This window comes from Salvelinus namaycush, chromosome 8 (assembly GCF_016432855.1).
Source record: "Salvelinus namaycush isolate Seneca chromosome 8, SaNama_1.0, whole genome shotgun sequence".
NCBI lineage: Eukaryota > Metazoa > Chordata > Actinopteri > Salmoniformes > Salmonidae > Salvelinus > Salvelinus namaycush.
The window spans coordinates 25,510,267-25,533,025 of NC_052314.1; the positions used below are offsets into that span (position 1 = coordinate 25,510,267).

Here is a 22,759-nt window from a genome sequence, read left to right on the forward strand (position 1 = left end):
CTGTTTTTCCCCTCCATTTCTCCCTTCGTCTTTTTTAGAACGTGCCAGCCCACCTCTGATGTCATTGGTCTGAAAAAGAGAGGGAGTATCAGAAGAACCTCCTCCTTAAGTTTCACATCCTCCAGCACTCCTGCCCTGCTTTTTTAAGGAAAGTAAGAGAGAAAAAAGCCAGTTGGAGAAACTTTCAACTTAAAAAAAAAAATCTGTTTGAACTCACACAAGGAGGGTTTGTTTGGGGGTAAGGACAACACACACACACATTACCTTTAATGCACCATATATTCAAGTTCACGTCTGCCCCTGTAACCCCCATCCCATTAGTACCCCACAATTACCAGACAGCAGCTTCTCTCTGGCTAACTCCTCTGTGCTTAGACCCCTTCTGTGTGCAAGTCCATAAGACTCCCTCCATTCCTCTCTCCTCTCTTCCCAGGCTGTAGTGTATGTTCATGCTGTGCCACACCGGTGTGGTGTACGGTTGACTGCATCTTCCTTTAAGGCCAATCCACGCTGTGCATCAGATTGTCTTTTACCATTATTACATGTCACGCTGTGAGATGTTAGCAAATGAAGACATTTATATCAACCTGGCCAGATTGTTTGCTTCAGGTTTGTCATCACGTTCTGCGATTGGCTTGCGATGCTACGTCAGCCAACGAAGGCTATGTCAACTGCAGTGGTGCATTTGATCTGCGCATGTACCAGCAGTGCAAGCAAAGTGAGTTTGTAAAAACTGAAAGTATACATTTTAGAAGTAGTTTTCACATACAAACAATAACAACTAAGCAAAAACAACTGTGGCTGAATTATTATCCTACACTTTCAAAAATACTAGTCGAATAAGACTAGACAAATTTTGGCAAAGAGATTTATTTATAGACTAATACAAGTCAGTAGCGGATTTAGGTACGGGCAACATGGGCAGCCACCCAGGGTGGCATCTTGCCGGGGGCGGCACGGGGGGTTTGCCCAAGGTGCCATACAAGCTAGAACTGCCACATACACTTGAATCAAACATCCAAACCAAACTGAGTGAAGAACAGAAACCTCAACTAGCAAGCAAGTCGCAGCTATGAAGAACGCGAAGGGGGAAGAGATTCTGGCAGGGGGTAGATTTTCATCACATCACCGGCCGTGTTGCTATTGGTCAGTCACCGGGATCGTCTCATAACACCAACCACAGTACACGATAAAAGCAAAACATTTTGTCAGAGCCTACGACCGCACGTAGTGGTACTTCATCGTCAGAACTAGACCCTGTCACACTGAACAAGCCAAGACATCTGGCAGTTGTTTGCAACCTAAGAATTTGCCTACAACATGGAAATTTGGTCTGTGACGGCAAAATTGTGGCAAGAGACAAATAAAATCAAACAGTTTGTGCAGGCCTTTAGACACTATGCAATATACACAGCTGTGTGCGTGTGTGTGTGGATCACACTGATTTGTAGAGAGATGGGAAGGAGAGGCCAGCTCCAGGTGTATGGAGAGACCCTCTTCTCCCCTCTCCCTCCCTCTCTCACCTTTCCACACCCTCCTCTCCCTTTCCCCAACCATGTGACATGTCCGAGAGAGAGCAGTTGATTTGCATGTTTTGGAGAAAGGGATTTTTCTGGTTGCCAGACTGGTTGATAATATCCCACCAGATGGGGAGTTCTCTTCATGTCAGACACACTTCCAGATAGAACACTGGAATGAGAAGATGGGGAACAGGGGAGAGGAAAGGAGGAGATATCTCATTTGTATATATATATCTCACACACTTAGGTTGGAGTCATTAAAATGAATTTTTCAACTACTCCACAAATTTCTTGTTAGCAAACTGTAGTTTTGACAAGTCGCTTAGGACATCTACTTTGTGCATGACACAAGTCATTTTTCCAATAATTGTTTACAGACAGATTATTTCACTTATCACAATTCCAGTGGGTCAGAAGTTTACATACAATAAGTTGACTGTGCCTTTAAACAGCTTGGGAAATTCCAGAAAAGTATGTCATGGCTTTAGAAGCTTCTGATAGGCTAATTGACATAATTTGAGTGAATTGGAGGTGTACCTGTGGATGTATTTCAAACTCGGTGCCTCTTTGCTTGACATCATTTGGAAAATCAAGACGTCAAAGACCACACAAGTCTGGTTCATCATTGGGAGCAATTTCCAAACGCCTGAAGGTACCACTTTCATCTGTACAAACAATAGTATGCAAGTATTAACACTGTGGGACGACGTACCCGTCATACCGCTCAGGAAGGAGACGCGTTCTGTCTCCTAGAGAAGAATACTTTGGTGCGAAAAGTGCAAATCAATCCCAGAACAACAGCAAAAGGACCGTGTGAAGATGCTGGAGGAAACAAGTACAAAAGTATCTATCCACAGTAAAACGAGTCCTATATCGACATAACCTGAAGGCTGCTCAGCAAGAAAGAAGCCACTGCTCCAAAACCGCCATAAAGCCAGACTACAGTTTGCAACTGCACATGGGGACAAAGATCGTTCTTTTTGGAGAAATGTCCTCTGGTCTGATGAAACAAAAATAGAACTGTTTGGCCATAATGACCATCCTTATGTTTGGAGGAAAAAGGGGGAGGCTTGCAAGCCGAAGAACACCATCACAACCGTGAAGCACGGGAGTGGCAGCATCATGTTGTGGGGGTGCTTTGCTGCAGGAAGGACTGGTGCACTTCACAAAATAGATGGCATCATGAGGCAGGAAAATTATGTGGATATATTGAAGCATCATCTCAAGACATCAGTCAGGAAGTTTAAGCTTCATCGCAAATGGGTCTTCCAAATGGACTATGACCCCAAGCATACTTCCAAAGTTGTGGCAAAATGGCTTAAGGACAGCAAAGTCAAAGTATTGGAGTTGCCATCACAAAGCCCCGACCTCAATCCTATAGAAAATTTGTGGGCACAACTGAAAAAGAGTGTGCGCGCAAGGAGGCCTACAAACCTGACTCAGTTACACCAGCTCTGTCAGGAGGAATGGGTCAAAATTCACCCAACTTATTGTGGGAAGCTTGTGGAAGGCTACCCAACACGTTTGACCCAAGTTAAACAATTTAAAGGCAATGCTACCAAATACTAATTGAGTGTATGTAAACTTCTGACCCACTGGGAATGTGATGAAAGAAATAAAAGCTGGGGACTACTATTCTACTATTCTGACATTTCACATTCTTAAAATAAAGTGGTGATCCTGTGTGGTCCCGTGTGGCTCAGTTGGTAGAGCATGGCGCTTGCAACGCCAGGGTTGTGGGTTCATTCCCCACGGGGGGACCAGGATGAATATGTATGAACTTTCCAATTTGTAAGTCGCTCTGGATAAGAGCGTCTGCTAAATGACTTAAATGTAAATGTAAATGTAAATCCTAACTGACCTAAGACAGGGAATTTTTGCTCGGATTAAATGTCAGGAATTGTGAAAAAATGAGTTTAAATTTATTTGGCTAAGGTGTATGTAAACTTCTGGCTTAAAGTATGTGTGTATACATACATACATACATACATACATACATACATACATACATATAAAGACTTATAACTACATCCTGCTCTTGTCTCCTATTTCTGACCTGTGTGTGTGTGTGTGTGTGTGTGTGTGTGTGTGTGTGTGTGTGTGTGTGTGTGTGTGTGTGTGTGTGTGTGTGTGTGTGTGTGTGTGTGTGTGTGTGTGTGTGTGTGTGTGTGTGTGTGTGTGTGTGTTCTGGGCACTGGGCAGGTTTTACTCTTGCATGACTAACTGCCATCATCCGTCCGACACGCTATGATATTACCAGCTGTTTCTCCATAACCATTTGTCTGCACTCCTTCTCTCTGTCCCGCTCTCTGTCGCTCCTTTTCTCCTTCCCTATATCTCCCTCCGTTCCTCCCTCTCTCTCTGGTTCTAATCAGAGGGATGGTATCTATGTATGATGTAGCCATTACAGGGCTCCATGATAAGTGGTGCTGGCCCAGGACTAGTGTCTGCTGCTCTAGTGTTGTCAACACTGGGGGTTTGTAGTTGCACGGTTGCTTTCACAACTACTTGGCTTCGTGTGTGTGTGTGTGTGTGTGTGTGTCAGAAGGAACACAACTCTTGTCATGATGGTGTGAGACATTGCCTTGCATCTGCTGCTGCTCTCATTTCGAACATGAAAATGAGGGGGGAGAGAGATTCGAGGTTGGGGGGGTTGAAGGGGAAATATGGAGACGTGATAGAAAGCAGTAGAGAATGACAGAGGGGAGGGAGGGAGAGCCAAGAGGACAGTGCGGGTATGGGAAGGGCATCAGAGAGGGAGAGGGAGAATACATTGAGTGTACAAAACATTAGGAACACCTTCATTGTTTTGCCCTCAGAACAGCCTCAATTCATCAGGCATGGACTCTACAAGGTGTCAAGCGTTCCACAGGGATGCTGGCACATGTTGACTCCAATGCTTCCCACAGTTGTGTCAAGTGTGCTGGATGTCCTTTGGGTGGTGGAACGTGTGGAAAAACTAGCAGCGTTGCAGTTCTTGACACAAACCGGTACACCTGGCACCAATTACCCTACCCTGTTCAAAGGCACTTAAGTCTTTTGTCTTACCCATTCACCCTCTGAATGGCACACAAACACAATCATGTCTCAAGGCTTAAAAATCCTTCTTTAACCGGTCTCCTCCCCTTCATCTACACTGATTGGAGTGGATTTAACAGGTGACATCAATGTATGACTAACCGGATGGAAAATTGTGTGTTTCCTATTAGTGGTGTTTATGTGGTACACATTCCACTCATATCCATGTTATGTCTCGACTCCAGTGTAATGTCTTTAGACTACCATCAAACGATATGTGTGTGTGATCAGGATGTGTTTGTTGACTAAGGAGTAGGGATCAGTTAGTATGTGGTCTGGAATGTTTTCTTTGTTCCCTGGTGTTTTGAGTCACACCTCAGACAGATGGGCCTTATCCTCATTTAGCAGGTAGGACAGGGAGGGCTGAAATGGAGAAAATGAAAGGGAGAGATTGGTGTGTCTGCAGGCAACTAATGCAATCTTTTTCACTGAGTCAGCAGATTCGGTTCTCTGTTTGGGTTCATGTTTGTTTGTAAGAAAGATAAAGCTGAAGTTCCCATGGCAATTTGTTAGTCTAGTGTGTGTCCGTGTTCTAGGATTCTACTTAACCTAACCTACCTCTTGTGTTTTGAGTTTCTACACATGACAAGACCTTCACCATCTCTCTCTGTCTCTTACCCTCTCTCTGTGTAGGTATGTATCTGTCTGACCTGACGTATATAGACTCAGCGTATCCCTCTACTGGCAGCATCCTGGAGAATGAACAGAGATCCAACCTCATGAACAACATCCTGAGGATAATATCTGACTTGCAACGCTCCTGCACCTACGGTACATACACACACAGACAGACACACACACATACACCCTTCCCTGCTCCATACCCTAAGACATTTCTCTCTGTCTGTACAGATATACAAGTGTTGCCTCATGTCCAGAAGTATCTCAACTCAGTCATGTACATCGAGGAGCTACAGAAGTTTGTGGAGGATGACAACTATAAGTGAGTAGTGGCTCTGTAATGTTAATGGAGTTTGATTAGTTTGACCCTTTATTGGAAGTCATAATCGTGTGTGTGTGTTATGCGGGTTCCCATGTGTGATGTTGTGTTCAGGTTGTCGTTGAAGATGGAGCCAGGCTCCAGCACACCCCGCTCCACTGCCTCTAGAGAGGACCTTATAGGTTCGGATGTGTCTGCGTCTCCTCTGTGTGGCCGTAAGGGCCCCATTGCAGACGGAACCAAAGTCCCTCCCACGCCCCCCTCCCCCCGGAACCTCCTCCCCTACGGACACAGGAAGTGTCACAGCCTGGGCTACAAGTGAGTCACCCACTACCGCAGGCTAACTTTAGCATCCATTACCACATAACATCTGAGTGCAGTGCTTCCCACTTCAGAATCTTCTGGATTCCAAGCCATAATCATCCCCATGTGCTCTTTTAGGGATTTAGCACATTGTACTGCATTGGTTCATTGGTTGTCATATATGTTTTCTAATAGTTATTTTGTTTCTCTGTAGTTTTATTCATAAGATGAATACGGTAGAGTTTAAGAGCGCTACATTCCCCAATGCTGGTTCTCGTCATCTATTGGACGACAGCGTCATGGAGAGCCACACCCCTACGAGAGGACAGGCCGAGAGCTCAACGCTCTCCAGCGGCATCTCACTGGGTTAGACAGACACACACACAACTGTGTTTTTATTCCTGTCTTTTGACTTTGACAGTAACACTGTCTCTTTGTTTATCTGCAGGGAGCAGTGAGGGTTCAGAACTCAGTGAAGAGATGTCCTGGCCAGCCTTTGAGAGGTAAGTCTGAACGCACGCACATACACACACACACACACACACACACACACATACACACACACACGCACACGATGATGTGTGAAGCTCTTTGAGCAAAGCTTAGCCCACAGGCAAGCAGCACTTACTTCCTTGTGAGCTGCTGTTCTACTAGCCTGTCTCTCTGGCTACATGATAGTGGGACCGAGATGCTTTGGTAATGTCTAGGCTTCAGCTCAGTGGGCGAACACCGTCTGGTGGTGTGCAGACGACCGGGGTTCAAACCTAGTAACTGGTCACAGAAGCCCTTATGTCCGAGCGTCCGTTGCTTTGTACCAAAAACACCAGTCCTGAAAGAATCTGTGAAGGAAAAAAAACGTCCTCAAACCAACCCTTAAAGTTGTGCTGGAATGAGCCGAGCTGAGAGAGCCCAACCTTTACTGTTCCGTGCCCCCAACCTGTCCCTGTCCTCTGCCGAACAGGACTCGGTTCTATCACTCTCTGGGCCCTGTGACCCGCGTGGCCAGAATCCCCTACAGAGGAGGCCTGAGGCCCAGCAGGTACACACACATTACCACCTCCTCCTCTACACCCCTCTCAACACCCACGCCCCCTTCTCAACTCTCTCTCCACCCTGCCATCTGCCGCCAATATCCGCTCTATCTCTGCCCGAGGCCACTGTGCTGGTGTGTGTGTTGAAGGTGGTGGGAGTGTGTGTGTGTGTGGTATAAACGGGTGGTGGGCCTCTGTGGGTGACTCTCCGCTAAACCAGACCATCTTAGCAACTCTCATTCTCCCCGTATGGCATCTCTCACACATGCAATGAACCAATATGCAATATGGAGCCGGCAGGTTTTCTAAGAGGTGACCGTGAGTTTCCAGTGTACCACACTGCTGGGAGCTCTGCCCTGTGTCAGTCAGGGATGACCTCCCATAGACTTTTCTAGCTCCATACAGTTCAGATGGGTGGATTCTCTCACTCTGTCTCTCTCTCTTTCATATATACAGTGCCTTCGGAAAGTGTTTAGACCCCTTTACTTTTCCCACATTTTGTTAGGTTACAGCCTTTTTCTAAAATGTATTTAAACAATGTCCTCGTCAATCTACACACACTACCACATAATGACAAAGTAAAAATAGGTTTGACATTTTTGCCAAAAAAATAAAATATATATTTTTTAAACATCACATTAACATAAGTATTCAGACCCTTTACTCATTACTTTGTTGAAGCACCTTTGGCAACGATTACATCCTCAAGTTTTCTTGGGTATGACGCAATAAGCTTGGCACACCTGTATTTGGGGAGTTTCTCCCATTCTTCTCTGCAGATCCTCTCAAGCTCTGTCAGGTTGGATGGGGAGTGTTGCTGCACAGCTATTTGCAGGTGTCTCCAGAGATTTTCGATGGGGTTCAAGTCCTGGTTCTGGCTGGGCCACTCAAGGACATTCAGAGACTTGCCCCACGCCACTCCTGCGTTGTCTTGGTTGTGTGCTTAGGGTCGTTGTCCTCTTGGAAGGTGAATCTTCACCCCAGTCTGAGGTCCTGAGCGCACTGGAGTAGGTTTTCATCAAGAATCTCTATGTACTTTGCTCCGTTCATCTTTGCCTTGATCCTGACTAGTCTCCCAGTCCCTGCCGCTGAAAAATGCTGCCACCACCATGCTTCACCGTAGGGATGGTGCCAGGTTTCCTCCGGACGTGACGCTTGACATTCAGGTCAAAGAGTTGAATCTTGGTTTCATCAGACCAAAGAATCTTGTTGCTCATGGTCTGAGAATCTTACGGTATCTTTTGGGAACTCCAAGCGGGCTGTCGTGTGCCTTTTTACTGAGGAGTGGCTTCCGTCTGGCCACTCTATCATAAAGACAATTCCTTCAACCTCATTGCTTGGTTTTTGATCTGACATGCACTGTCAACTTAGATTGTAAACTGTCATGGTAAAACATGTAGATTCAATGGTTGTAAAGATGGGGAGAAGTCTGTCCATAATAAGGTGATGCTCTGCTTTTTTGACACCACACTCCAAAAAGCAAGTCCTGCAGGCTCAAGTTTTGTCCTGATTATTGTCCAGTAGTGTGGTCAAGTGCTGCAAAGAAATACCTAGTTAAGCTGGAGCTGGTCCAGAACAGAGCGGCACGTCTTGCTCTTTATTGTAATGGGAGGGCTTGTATAAATACTATGCATGTCAGTCTCTCTTGGTTAAGAGTTGAGGATAGACTGACTGCATCACTTCTTCTTTTTATAAGAAACAATGTGTTGAAAATCTCATTGTTTACATAGTCAACTTACACACAGCTCTGACACACACTTACCCCACCAGACATGCCACCAGGGGTCTTTTCACAGTCCCCAAATCCAGAACAAATTCAAGAAAGCTTACCATATTGTATAGAACCATTATTGCATGGACCTCTGTTCCATCTTATATTGCTTAATTGAACAGATAAAGCAACACCTCACAGCACAACGCGCCTCCGCTATTTGACTTAGATCGCTTGTGTGTATGTATTGATATGTAGGCTACGTGTGCCTTTTTGTAAAAGTAAAAAAAATAACGTTTTTTTTTTTTAAATAACATTTATGTAGTTCTGTCCTTGAGCTGTTGTCTATTAATGTTCTGTATTATGTAATGGTTTGTTTTGACCCCAGGAAGAGTAGCTGCTGCTTTTATAACAGCTAATGAAGATCCTAATAAAATACCAAAAACTGTGGAACCTTATATAGACAGGTGTGCCTTTCCAAATCCTCAATTGAATTTACCACAGGTGGACTCCAAATAAGTTGTAGAAACATCTCAAGGGTAATCAATGGAAACAGGATGCACCTGATCTCCATTTCGAGTCTCGTAGCAAAGGCTCTGAATACTTATGTATATCTGGGGGGTTTTATAATTTTTTTATACATATATAAAAAAAATAAAAAACTATTTTCACTTTGTCATTATTGGGTATTGTATGTAGATTGATTAGAATTTTTTTTCATTTAATAAATTTTAGAGTAAGGCTGTAACGTAACAAAAATAAGGCTGTAACGTATCCAAATGCACTGTATGCCTCACTGGTGTCCTTCTAGTTCCCACTGGCTGCCCTCTTCTTACTCTCTGTGATCACAGGCAGAAAGACACTGCACTGGAACCTCCCAGACAGGAAAATATATCTGTGGAATTGATTCAAAGCAAGCCAAATACTGCTGCTACAATTTATTAAATATGCAGATGGTTCAGATATTGATTAATGAGGAAACTTCCCTGCAGATTCCGCTTGGCCCTACATCAAAGAAAATGCTTTCCGAATGTCTGCATGTGTGACTGTGTCCGTTTTGTGCCTGTGTTTATGTCCTTGTCTCTGTGTTTTGCTGTGTGTTTATGTCCTTGTCTCTGTGTCTGTGCCTGTGCCTGTGATTTGCTTTGTTTTTGTCCTTGTCTCTCTGCGTGTGTGTGTTTCTCTGTCATAGGGCTGGGCGATATATTGTGAATACCGGTATGGTACCACATACCGGTATGGATTTTTACAATGCCGTCTAACAGTATTTTGATACTTCACCAAACTAAATGAAACGTTCAACACTCACTTTTGTCCTAGTTTGGTTGAATGTAAAACCATCAGAATGGAGAAATCCCATTACAATCACTTAGAATTAATTTGTTGCCTTCCTACTCATAAAACATGTTTCAAACTTTTTTATTATTCAGAAACAAATATACTGTCAAATACCGCCATACTGTAAAAAATTGGAGAAATATTGTGATATTATATTTTCGCGATATCGCCCAGCCCTACGTGTGTGTGTGTGTGTGTGTGTGTGTTTCGCCGTAAGTGTGTGTTGTAATTCTGCTGTGTTCTGCTCTAGCTCTGCTGAGTCTGAGGAGTTAGCAGTGCACCTGTACCCTGGAGCCGTCACCGTGCAGGGGGTCCTACGACGCAAAACTGTCTTCAAGGAGGGCAAGAAACCCACCGTGAGAAAGAACACACACTGCATACATCAAGAACATACTGTAAATTGGTCTTTCTATAAATAATAGGGATAATGTGTGACATTGGGATAAAAATGTCAAAATAGTTTGAATTTTTTTTTATTTTTATGCAGTTCCACTTGTGAACTTAAAATAAAAGTAAATATATGCAAATTGCCCATAACTCAACCTCCACCACCTATACAACCACATAGGCCTATACATCCTTTAAGCACGGTTCATACAGATATTGGTAAGTCAAATTCAATGACTTTCAGAGACTTTTTCAAGCGCTTAATTACAATTTTCAAGGACCTCAATGTTATGTAATTTTACATATAGTGCATAAAATAGAATCCCACCTCATTACCATTTTAAGAAAAAAAAAATGGGGGGGGCTTTGCCAATGCATTGATATTATAATTATTACATTTTCAAATATGTAAGAATAATGTGGACATTGCCTGTAGACTGGCCAACGCAGGCACACATAATGCCTATCTCCATGAATAGAGGTGGCATTAATCTCACCGTCGCCATTTGAATCTCACCATTGCTGTTTTTATAATGGAAGGATTTGTATGGAAAGCCAAGTTGAAGCCAACATTAGATGTTGTCATTCTTATAATAACCGCACCTGGTTTTACCGCAACAGAGTAGTGCAACAACACCCATCAATTGAAGCAAAGGGAATCAAACCTAAGTACCCACATCTCTCACAAAATCTAATCAGAAATTAAATCACGGATAATTATAAGGGAGCAGGAGAACTTATATATCGGCTACAATAATTACAAGGACTTTTCAAACACCAAATTTAGGAAATGTTTGATTTTCAAGGTAGGCCTATTAGAGCTGCGGTGTTCAGCTATGCGTTGTTTTAATTGTCTTTTCCTTTGTCCTACATAGGCTTTTCCACATGAAACAGGTGATGAGATAGAGTACTCCCTTGGTTTTGCATGAGATGATAGCCCTAACAGGGATTTTTGGACCTGTATGTGGGTGTCTGTAGAAGGGTGTTTTTATAGTGCTATTGCACTGTGTGCATTAACCACATTTGTAGCACCCGTTTGGAATGGGTGTCTGAGTGGGCTCAGGGGGCATGTTTGATCTCATCATGCTATCTCCAATATTGCGACCACGCTTATAGAACACCGGTGGGGGTTCCTTGAAGAGGTGTGCGATTTTGTTTTTAATGTTGTTGTTTTTGTCTGATTGCAGAATATGTCAGTGCTTTTTCAGGATTGCTTTCATTTTCTCCGAACCCTTGGTGTACTTTGTGCAAAAGGCGGTTGAGTTGTTTTTCTTCTTTGGTTGAGTTTTTAGTAATTCCACTCTTGGTTTTTGAGATTTTCATCATTGCCGCATCAAGAGTTTTGTCCTTGTAGCCTCATTTTGAATTTCTGTAATTTTTTTAGCATGGCTGTCAATTTGTCTGGTGGCCACAGATTTGTTTAACCCTGCATAACTGGCTGTATGGTAGACCATTCTTGAGGGGAAGAGGATGCATACTATCCGCACATAGCAAGGTATTGAAGGTCTGTGGGCTTTGTGTATAAGTATGTGTGTACTGCATCATTCTCTTTGATGATCCATAAGTCCAGGTAGTTTATTTTTCTCTCGTCAGTCTGCATGGTGAATTTGAGATATTCAGAGCTCCCGTTTAGTAGAGTATGGAATTTATTTAGTTCCTGCTGACTTCCTTCCCAGAGCACAAAGACATCATCTATGCATCTCTTACCTAGGAGGATTTTAGAAAGTAGGGGGTGTGTCTCTGTTTTGTAAAGGAGTGCTTCCTGGAATTGTCCCACGTACAGGTTTGCATAGTTGGGGGAAAAAGGGGAGCCCATGGATACACCCTGAATTTGAAGGAAAAAGTCTGACTCAAAGACGAAGTAGTTATTGGATAATACCAGTTCAGTAATTTGTAAGATGCAGTCATTGGATGGAGCAAGGGTAGAGTCTCTCTGCTGAAGGAAGTGTTGCAGTGCCTGCAAGCCTCCAGTGTGTGGGATGTTAGTATACAAGCTCTCCACATCACATCATGTTATGTTCATACAAATATTTACACATGTTAAGTTTGCTAAATAAACGCAGTTGACAGTGAGAGGACGTTTCTTTTTTTGCTGAGTTAGAATCATTTTTTGGTGATTTTTCCTGATTCCAAACAGCTTGCCACTGTGGTTGAGATATAATGCAGGAATTCTAGGGTAGGGTCATAATTGAGTTTGCGATAGAAGTCACCTTTAGATAGTTGTCGGCGACGTTTATTGTCACATTTGTTTTGTATAAAAATTCTTCCTCCTTTGTCACATTTTTTTATGATAATCGAAGGATCTGACTTTAAGAGCCATTCTCTCGTCGCTACTCAGGTTATCATAGGATTTGTGTTTCTGTTTGTCTTTCAGTAGGACACCTACATCATTTTCAACAATCCTACAGAAGGTTTCTATGGACGCATTGCGTTTGGGGGGAGGTACAAATGAACTTTTTGCTCTGATTGTGGTTCTCTGAGATCTCAGGTACCTCAGCTGGGTTAATCTCCTCCTTGACTCACGGTAGGACAGGTAAATCTATTGATTAGTGTGGTAGACCTATGTATACATCTCACTGAAGATGACATTTCAAGTGGAGTCATGTAAGTTTCACCCTTAACAAAGAACTCACACAATCTCAGATTATGGAAAAACTTGAATAGATCTGGATGTCAAAGTCATTCATGTGGGTACAAATGTTAACCCCTTATTGAGAACACTGAGGTGAGCTGATGTCAAGGTCTTGCTTGATAAGTTGGAGACATTTAGCGCCTGTTGGACTGGGCGCTCGTCCTGGGTCTCAATTGATAGGTGTTGCGGGGTGGTAGTGGATTTCTTCTTAACCCGACGAATTCGCCGAACCCTCTTACGTGCTGGGGGTGTTGGCCACGACGGTGTCCCCGCCCTCTGTTGTAGATAAAACGTTCACCGTTGGTAGAGGAGCCAGAGTTAGTGCTGTCTGTGGATAGTTGGTCTGACAGAGGACCTCGGCGTCTGTCATCGGCTTGTCTCTTCTTGTGCTCAGGATCTCGCCAGAGGTATATTAGTCTGTTCTTTCCTTCCAAATCTGGTTTCTACTTCTTGATTTTCCTCTCCTTCAGTTCAGTCGTAAACTTTTAATGAGATCATCCAGTTTGATAGTCATTAAGCTCATCTCGTAGAGCTTGTGAATTTAACTGAGGTTGCAATCTCAGTAATATCCTTTTTAAGTTGTTCAATGATCAGTCAGCAGGTTAATTAAACAGCTCGACATCAAATGTGCATCTAACAATTATTATGTAATGCGAACCCAACAAGTAGCATGTAAAGTTATTGAAGAACGACGTTAATGACAGTATCGATTTAGGTTTTTTCAAGTATCAAGGTAAGGTGATTCTTTCGGTAAGGAGCATTCACATACATTATTTTGGGTTGTGTGCCCATTTTCACGCCGTTACATAAGTAGATACGAAATGTTACATAGTTGCACAGCATTTCTGAGAACTCTATACAAAAAGCTGTCTGGCAGCTAGATCAAGGATTCTTATAAGGTTCAATGTCCAATTTAACTGATTCATGCTTTATCAACACTGACTGTACAAAAAAACACATTTAAGAACACTTTCTTAATATTGAGTTGCACACCCTTTTGCCCTCAACAGCCTACATTCGTCAGGCATGGACTCTACAAGGTGTCAAACCTTCCACAGGGATGCTGGCCCATGTTGACTCCAATGCTTCCCTCAGTTGTCACGTTAGCTGGATGTCCTTTGGGTGGTAGACCATTCTTGATACACACGGGAAACTGTTGAGCGTTGCAGTTCTTGACACACTCAAACCGGTGCGCCTGGCACCTACTACCATACCCCTGTTCAAAGGCACTTAAATCTTTTGTCTTGCCCATTTGCCCTCTGGCACACATACACAATCCATGTCTCAAGGTTTAAACATCCTTCTTTAATCTGTCTCTTCTCCTTCATCTACACTGATTTGAAGTTGATTTAACAAATGACATCAATAAGGGATCATAGCGTTCACCTGGATTCACCTGGTCAATCTGTCATAGGTGTTCTTAATGTTTTGTGCACTCAGTGTACACTTAACACCATCGCTCAGCACATGATTGTTTATGTATGACTAACAGGATGATAGAATATTGTGTGTGTTCTATTAGAGGTGTTTGTGTGGTACGCATTCCACTCATATCCATGTTATATCTCAACTCGTGTGACCCCATTAGACTGGCAGCCATATGAATTACCCATGAGCCCTCAATTCAGGAGACGCACACACACACACGGCTCCAACATGCCGCCAAACATTCTGTTCTTAATGTTTTTTATACTCCGTGTATGTTGCCCTAAGAGTTGTGCAAAGTTGGTAGAATCTTAAACTCAAAGCTCTTAAAGGTGCTTCCACCAATCATTAACTCAGGGGGGTGCAGACTTACTTTCTTTCACTTTGGAAATGTGGAGTAGGTTGTGGAGATCTGTAGAAAATCCCTTTTTATGTCATTTTAAGGAAGCAAAATGTGTAAAAAGTTTAAGGGGCTGTAAACTTTCTATAGGCACTGTATAGTACAGTACACCTCAGAGAGAAAAAAACTACCAGCTCCCTTTCTCTCGCTCCCTCCCTCCCTCTCCCCTTTTCTGTTTCTCAGCTCTTTTACTGTGCTGCTTCTGTTCTGTGCTCTTTCTCCAGATTTTCTCTTCCCGCTCTCCTTTTTCTTCAGTCATTCCCTGCTCTCTCTCATATCTGCCTGTCATCCTGACTATCTTAGTTCTGTCAAATGAGCTTCTCTCTGCTGTCTCTCTGGGATAAACTCATCTGGACATGGTTATATACCTGAGGCTGGTAGGGCTGACGTACGTAACGTTGACAGGGTGGCATTAGCATAAGGGTTACTGTAGGTGACATAACTGTTTTCTTTGATGTAAGGACTTCCTGCGCTCTCTCTGTGGGTTTCCTCTCAGCAGATGTCATTGAGAACAGATATTTTATTCTCCAACCAACCAGGCCTGAGAACCTCCACCCAAACCATCAATGGACATTGTCTGTCTGTCTGTCGCTTGCTCTGTCTGTGTCGCTTGCTCTCTCTGTCTGTCTGTCGCTTGCTCTGTCTGTCTCTCGCTTGCTCTCTCTGTCTGTCTGTCGCTTGCTCTCTCTGTCTGTCTGTCGCTTGCTCTCTCTGTCTGTCTGTCGCTTGCTCTCTCTGTCTGTCTGTCGCTTGCTCTCTCTGTCTGTCTGTCGCTTGCTCTCTCTGTCTGTCTGTCGCTTGCTCTCTCTGTCTGTCTGTCGCTTGCTCTCTCTGTCTGTCTGTCGCTTGCTCTCTCTGTCTGTCTGTCGCTTGCCGTCTGTGTCTGTCGCTTGCCGTCTGTGTCTGTCGCTTGCCGTCTGTGTCTGTCGCTTGCCGTCTGTGTCTGTCGCTTGCCGTCTGTGTCTGTCGCTTGCCGTCTGTGTCTGTCGCTTGCCGTCTGTGTCTGTCGCTTGCCGTCTGTCTGTCGCTTGCCGTCTGTCTGTCGCTTGCCGTCTGTCTGTCGCTTGCCGTCTGTCTGTCGCTTGCCGCCTGTCTGTCGCTTGCTCTCTCTCTCTGTCTGTCGCTTGCTCTCTCTCTCTGTCTGTCGCTTGCTCTCTCTCTCTGTCTGCCGCTTGCTCTCTCTCTCTGTCTGCCGCTTGCTCTCTCTCTGTCTGTCTGCCGCTTGCTCTCTCTCTGTCTGTCTGCCGCTTGCTCTCTCTCTGTCTGTCTGCCGCTTGCTCTCTCTCTGTCTGTCTGCCGCTTGCTCTCTCTCTGTCTGTCTGCCGCTTGCTCTCTCTCTGTCTGTCTGCCGCTTGCTCTCTCTCTGTCTGTCTGCCGCTTGCTCTCTCTCTGTCTGTCTGTCTGTCTGTCTGCCGCTTGCTCTCTGTCTGTCTGTCTGTCTGTCTGTCTGCCGCTTGCTCTCTCTGTCTGTCTGTCTGTCTGTCGCTTGCTCTCTCTGTCTGTCTGTCTGTCTGTCTGTCGCTTGCTCTCTCTGTCTGTCGGTCGCTTGCTCTCTCTGTCTGCCGGTCGCTTGCTCTCTCTGTCTGCCGGTCGCTTGCTCTCTCTGTCTGCCTGTCGCTTGCTCTCTCTGTCTGCCTGTCGCTTGCTCTCTCTGTCTGCCTGTCGCTTGCTCTCTCTGTCTGCCTGTCGCTTGCTCTCTCTGTCTGCCTGTCGCTTGCTCTCTCTGTCTGCCTGTCGCTTGCTCTCTCTGTCTGCCTGTCGCTTGCTCTCTCTGTCTGCCTGTCGCTTGCTCTCTCTGTCTGCCTGTCGCTTGCTCTCTCTGTCTGCCTGTCGCTTGCTCTCTCTGTCTGCCTGTCGCTTGCTCTCTGTCTGCCTGTCGCTCGCCGTCTGCCTGTCGCTCGCCGTCTTTGTCTGTCGCTCGCCGTCTGTGTCTGTCGCTCGCCGTCTGTGTCTGTCGCTCGCCGTCTGTGTCTGTCGCTCGCCGTCTGTGCCTGTCGCTTGCCGTCGTCTGTGTCTGTCGCTCGCCGTCGTCTGTGTCTGTCGCTCGCCGTCTGTCGCTCGCCGTCTGTCTGTCGCACGCCGTCTGTCGCTCGACGTCTGTCTGTCGCTCGCCGTCTGTCGCTCGCCGTCTGTGCCTGTCGCTCGCCGTCGTCTGTGTCTGTCGCTCGCCGTCTGTCGCTCGACGTCTGTGTCTGTCGCTCGCCGTCTGTCTGTCTGGCTGTCGCTTGACGTCTGTCTGTCTGGCTGTCGCTTGCTCTCTGTCTGTCTGGCTGTCGCTTGCTCTCTGTCTGTCTGGCTGTCGCTTGCTCTCTGTCTGTCTGGCTGTCGCTTGCTGGCTGTCGCTTGCGCTCTGTCTCTGTCGCTTGCTCTCTGTCGCTTGCTCTCTGTCTCTGTCGCTTGCTCTCTGTCTCTGTCGCTTGCTCTCTGTCTGTCTGGCTGTCGCTTGCTGTCTGTGTGTCTCTCTCCATATTTATTTATTTTTCCTTGTATCTCCTGAAACAAACAAGCGCAAACAGACTTAAAGCTACAGCTAAAATAATGCACAGATATAACAGGACTCTTAACCACTTTATACCGGTCTGTGTAGTTGGCCTAAACGCTATGTCTGTCTCCAGTGATCGCCTACTGTTAGAAGCATATAACCAATGTGTCGTATGATTATGTGTACTGTATTTTGCGCTCACTGCTGCCCTGAAACTAGTTGTTGAGACAAGGTGCATCAATAAAGTTGTATTGAATTGATAGACTGGAGTAATTGACTACTGTGTGACCTCTAAACCCTGACCCCTGGGTGTTTGTAGGTGGCGTCTTGGACCAAGTTCTGGGTGGCTCTGTGTGGAACTCAGCTCTACTACTACCATGCCAAGTCCCTAAAGGCCACAGAGAGAAAGCACGTAAGTCTCTCACTCCTTCACACCCAACCATCTCAACCCTCTCACTGTACACATCTCCCTCTCACCATCATCCCTTTTCCCTCCCTAATTCCTTCTCTCGCCCTCCTCATCATCTCTCCCTCTCTCCCTCATCATCTCTCCCTCATCATCTCTCCCTCATCATCTCTCCCTCTCTCCCTCATCATCTCTCCCTCATCATCTCTCCCTCCTCATCATCTATCCCTCCCTCTCTCCCTCCTCATCCCTCCCTCTCTCCCTCCCTCTCTCCCTCCTCATCATCTCTCCCTCATCATCTCTCCCTCATCATCTCTCCCTCATCATCTCTCCCTCATCATCTCTCCCTCATCATCTCTCCCTCATCATCCCTCCCTCCCTCTCTCCCTCATCATCCCTCCCTCCCTCTCTCCCTCATCATCCCTCCCTCTCTCCCTCCTCATCCCTCCCTCTCTCTCCCTCCTCATCTCTCCCTCATCATCTCTCCCTCATCATCTCTCCCTCATCATCTCTCCCTCATCATCTCTCCCTCATCATCTCTCCCTCATCATCTCTCCCTCCTCATCTCTCCCTCCTCATCTCTCCCTCCTCATCTCTCCCTCCATCCCTCCCTCTATCCTCCCTCATCTCTCTCATCCCTCCCTCATCTAACCCTCCCTCCCTCATCTAACCCTCCCTCCCTCATATCCCTCCCTCCCTCATCTCTCTCATCCCTCCCTCATCTAACCCTCCCTCCCTCATATCCCTCCCTCCCTCATCTCCCTCCCTCCCTCCCTCCCTCATCTCTCCCTCCTCATCTCTCCCTCCCTCCCTCCCTCATATCTCTCCCTCCCTCCCTCATCTCTCCCTCCATCCCTCCCTCCCTCATCTCTCCATCCCTCCCTCCCTCATCTCTCCATCCCTCCCTCCCTCATCTCTCCATCCCTCCCTCCCTCATCTCTCCATCCCTCCCTCCCTCATCTCTCCATCCCTCCCTCCCTCATCTCTCCCTCCCTCATCTCTCCCTCCCTCATCTCTCCATCCCTCCCTCCCTCATCTCTCCCTCCCTCATCTCTCCCTCCCTCATCTCTCCATCCCTCCCTCCCTCCCTCATCTCTCCATCCCTCCCTCCCTCCCTCATCTCTCCATCCCTCCCTCCCTCCCTCCCTCCCTCATCTCTCCATCCCTCCCTCCCTCCCTCATCTCTCCATCCCTCCCTCCCTCCCTCATCTCTCCATCCCTCCCTCATCTCTCCATCCCTCCCTCCCTCATCTCTCCATCCCTCCCTCATCTCTCCATCCCTCCCTCATCTCTCCCTCCCTCCCTCATCTCTCCCTCCCTCCCTCATCTCTCCATCCCTCCCTCATCCCTCCCTCATCTCTCCATCCCTCCCTCCCTCTCTCATCTCTCCATCCCTCCCTCATCTCTCCATCCCTCCCTCCCTCTCTCATCTCTCCATCCCTCCCTCCCTCATCTCTCCCTCCCTCCCTCCCTCCTCTCTCCATCCCTCCCTCCCTCATCTCTCCATCCCTCCCTCATCCCTCATCTCTCCATCCCTCCCTCATCCCTCATCTCTCCATCCCTCCCTCATCCCTCATCTCTCCCTCATCTCTCCATCCATCCCTCATCTCTCCCTCATCTCTCCATCCATCCCTCATCTCTCCATCCATCCCTCATCTCTCCCTCCCTCATCTCTCCATCCCTCCCTCCCTCATCTCTCCATCCCTCCCTCCCTCATCTCTCCATCCCTCCCTCCCTCATCTCTCCATCCCTCCCTCCCTCATCTCTCCCTCCCTCATCCCTCATCTCTCCATCCCTCCCTCATCCCTCATCTCTCCATCCCTCCCTCATCTCTCCCTCATCTCTCCATCCATCCCTCATCTCTCCATCCATCCCTCATCTCTCCATCCCTCCCTCCCTCCCTCCCTCCCTCATCTCTCCATCCCTCCCTCATCTCTCCATCCCTCCCTCCCTCCCTCCCTCATCTCTCCATCCCTCCCTCCCTCATCTCTCCATCCCTCCCTCATCCCTCATCTCTCCATCCCTCCCTCATCTCTCCCTCATCTCTCCATCCATCCCTCATCTCTCCATCCATCCCTCATCTCTCCATCCATCCCTCATCTCTCCATCCCTCCCTCCCTCCCTCATCTCTCCATCCCTCCCTCCCTCCCTCCCTCCCTCCCTCCCTCATCTCTCCATCCCTCCCTCATCTCTCCATCCCTCCCTCCCTCCCTCCCTCATCTCTCCATCCCTCCCTCATCTCTCCATCCCTCCCTCATCTCTCCATCCCTCCCTCATCTCTCCATCCCTCCCTCCCTCATCATCCCTCCCTCATCTCTCCATCCCTCCCTCCCTCATCTCTCCCTCCCTCCCTCATCTCTCCATCCCTCCCTCATCCCTCCCTCATCTCTCCATCCCTCCCTCCCTCTCTCATCTCTCCATCCCTCCCTCATCTCTCCATCCCTCCCTCCCTCATCTCTCCATCCCTCCCTCCCTCATCTCTCCATCCCTCCCTCCCTCATCTCTCCATCCCTCCCTCATCCCTCATCTCTCCATCCCTCCCTCATCCCTCATCTCTCCATCCCTCCCTCATCCCTCATCTCTCCATCCCTCCCTCATCCCTCCCTCATCCCTCATCTCTCCCTCATCTCTCCATCCATCCCTCATCTCTCCCTCATCTCTCCATCCATCCCTCATCTCTCCCTCATCTCTCCATCCATCCCTCATCTCTCCCTCATCTCTCCATCCATCCCTCATCTCTCCATCCATCCCTCATCTCTCCATCCCTCCCTCCCTCATCTCTCCATCCCTCCCTCCCTCATCTCTCCATCCCTCCCTCCCTCCCTCATCTCTCCATCCCTCCCTCATCTCTCCATCCATCCCTCATCTCTCCCTCCCTCATCTCTCCATCCCTCCCTCCCTCATCTCTCCATCCCTCCCTCCCTCATCTCTCCATCCCTCCCTCCCTCATCTCTCCATCCCTCCCTCCCTCATCTCTCCCTCCCTCATCCCTCATCTCTCCATCCCTCCCTCATCCCTCATCTCTCCATCCCTCCCTCATCTCTCCCTCATCTCTCCATCCATCCCTCATCTCTCCATCCATCCCTCATCTCTCCATCCCTCCCTCCCTCCCTCCCTCATCTCTCCATCCCTCCCTCATCTCTCCATCCCTCCCTCCCTCCCTCCCTCATCTCTCCATCCCTCCCTCATCCCTCATCTCTCCATCCCTCCCTCATCTCTCCCTCATCTCTCCATCCATCCCTCATCTCTCCATCCATCCCTCATCTCTCCATCCATCCCTCATCTCTCCATCCCTCCCTCCCTCCCTCATCTCTCCATCCCTCCCTCCCTCCCTCCCTCCCTCCCTCCCTCCCTCATCTCTCCATCCCTCCCTCATCTCTCCATCCCTCCCTCCCTCCCTCCCTCATCTCTCCATCCCTCCCTCATCTCTCCATCCCTCCCTCATCTCTCCATCCCTCCCTCATCTCTCCATCCCTCCCTCCCTCATCATCCCTCCCTCATCTCTCCATCCCTCCCTCCCTCATCTCTCCCTCCCTCCCTCATCTCTCCATCCCTCCCTCATCCCTCCCTCATCTCTCCATCCCTCCCTCCCTCTCTCATCTCTCCATCCCTCCCTCATCTCTCCATCCCTCCCTCCCTCATCTCTCCATCCCTCCCTCCCTCATCTCTCCATCCCTCCCTCCCTCATCTCTCCATCCCTCCCTCATCCCTCATCTCTCCATCCCTCCCTCATCCCTCATCTCTCCATCCCTCCCTCATCCCTCATCTCTCCATCCCTCCCTCATCCCTCATCTCTCCCTCATCCCTCCCTCATCCCTCATCTCTCCCTCATCTCTCCATCCATCCCTCATCTCTCCCTCATCTCTCCATCCATCCCTCATCTCTCCCTCATCTCTCCATCCATCCCTCATCTCTCCCTCATCTCTCCATCCATCCCTCATCTCTCCATCCATCCCTCATCTCTCCATCCATCCCTCATCTCTCCATCCCTCCCTCCCTCATCTCTCCATCCCTCCCTCCCTCATCTCTCCATCCCTCCCTCCCTCCCTCATCTCTCCATCCCTCCCTCATCTCTCCATCCCTCCCTCCCTCATCTCTCCCTCCCTCCCTCATCTCTCCATCCCTCCCTCATCCCTCCCTCATCTCTCCATCCCTCCCTCATCCCTCCCTCATCTCTCCATCCCTCCCTCCCTCTCTCATCTCTCCCTCCCTCCCTCTCTCATCTCTCCATCCCTCCCTCCCTCATCTCTCCATCCCTCCCTCCCTCATCTCTCCATCCCTCCCTCCCTCATCTCTCCATCCCTCCCTCCCTCATCTCTCCATCCCTCCCTCATCCCTCATCTCTCCATCCCTCCCTCATCCCTCATCTCTCCATCCCTCCCTCATCCCTCATCTCTCCATCCCTCCCTCCCTCATCTCTCCATCCCTCCCTCATCCCTCATCTCTCCATCCCTCCCTCATCCCTCATCTCTCCATCCCTCCCTCATCCCTAATCTCTCCATCCCTCCCTCATCCCTCATCTCTCCATCCCTCCCTCCCTCCCTCATCTCTCCCTCCTCATCTCTCCCTCCCTCCCTCCCTCATATCTCTCCCTCCCTCCCTCATCTCTCCCTCCATCCCTCCCTCCCTCATCTCTCCATCCCTCCCTCCCTCATCTCTCCATCCCTCCCTCCCTCATCTCTCCATCCCTCCCTCCCTCATCTCTCCATCCCTCCCTCCCTCATCTCTCCCTCCCTCATCTCTCCCTCCCTCATCTCTCCATCCCTCCCTCCCTCATCTCTCCCTCCCTCATCTCTCCCTCCCTCATCTCTCCATCCCTCCCTCCCTCCCTCATCTCTCCATCCCTCCCTCCCTCCCTCATCTCTCCATCCCTCCCTCCCTCCCTCCCTCCCTCCCTCATCTCTCCATCCCTCCCTCCCTCCCTCATCTCTCCATCCCTCCCTCATCTCTCCATCCCTCCCTCCCTCATCTCTCCATCCCTCCCTCATCTCTCCATCCCTCCCTCATCTCTCCCTCCCTCCCTCATCTCTCCCTCCCTCCCTCATCTCTCCATCCCTCCCTCATCCCTCCCTCATCTCTCCATCCCTCCCTCCCTCTCTCATCTCT

General features: G+C 48.0%; 1 protein-coding gene across 4 annotated transcripts in view; it reads left to right on the top strand.

Annotated features, from left to right (window-relative positions):
• The window catches only part of LOC120052550 (ras-specific guanine nucleotide-releasing factor RalGPS2), a 149,732-nt gene that overhangs the window by 114,935 nt on the left and 12,038 nt on the right, over positions 1 to 22,759 (top strand). For 2 of the 4 annotated variants that reach the window (XM_038999524.1, XM_038999525.1), the window contains exons 10-17: positions 5,232 to 5,369; positions 5,451 to 5,541; positions 5,653 to 5,856; positions 6,056 to 6,207; positions 6,290 to 6,344; positions 6,803 to 6,880; positions 10,172 to 10,277; positions 17,567 to 17,659. In XM_038999524.1, the coding sequence (XP_038855452.1) occupies positions 5,232 to 5,369; positions 5,451 to 5,541; positions 5,653 to 5,856; positions 6,056 to 6,207; positions 6,290 to 6,344; positions 6,803 to 6,880; positions 10,172 to 10,277; positions 17,567 to 17,659 (917 nt within the window). The remainder of the gene's footprint in view (positions 1 to 5,231; positions 5,370 to 5,450; positions 5,542 to 5,652; positions 5,857 to 6,055; positions 6,208 to 6,289; positions 6,345 to 6,802; positions 6,881 to 10,171; positions 10,278 to 17,566; positions 17,660 to 22,759) is intronic. The other 2 variants (XM_038999527.1, XM_038999528.1) reach the window with 2 other exon arrangements.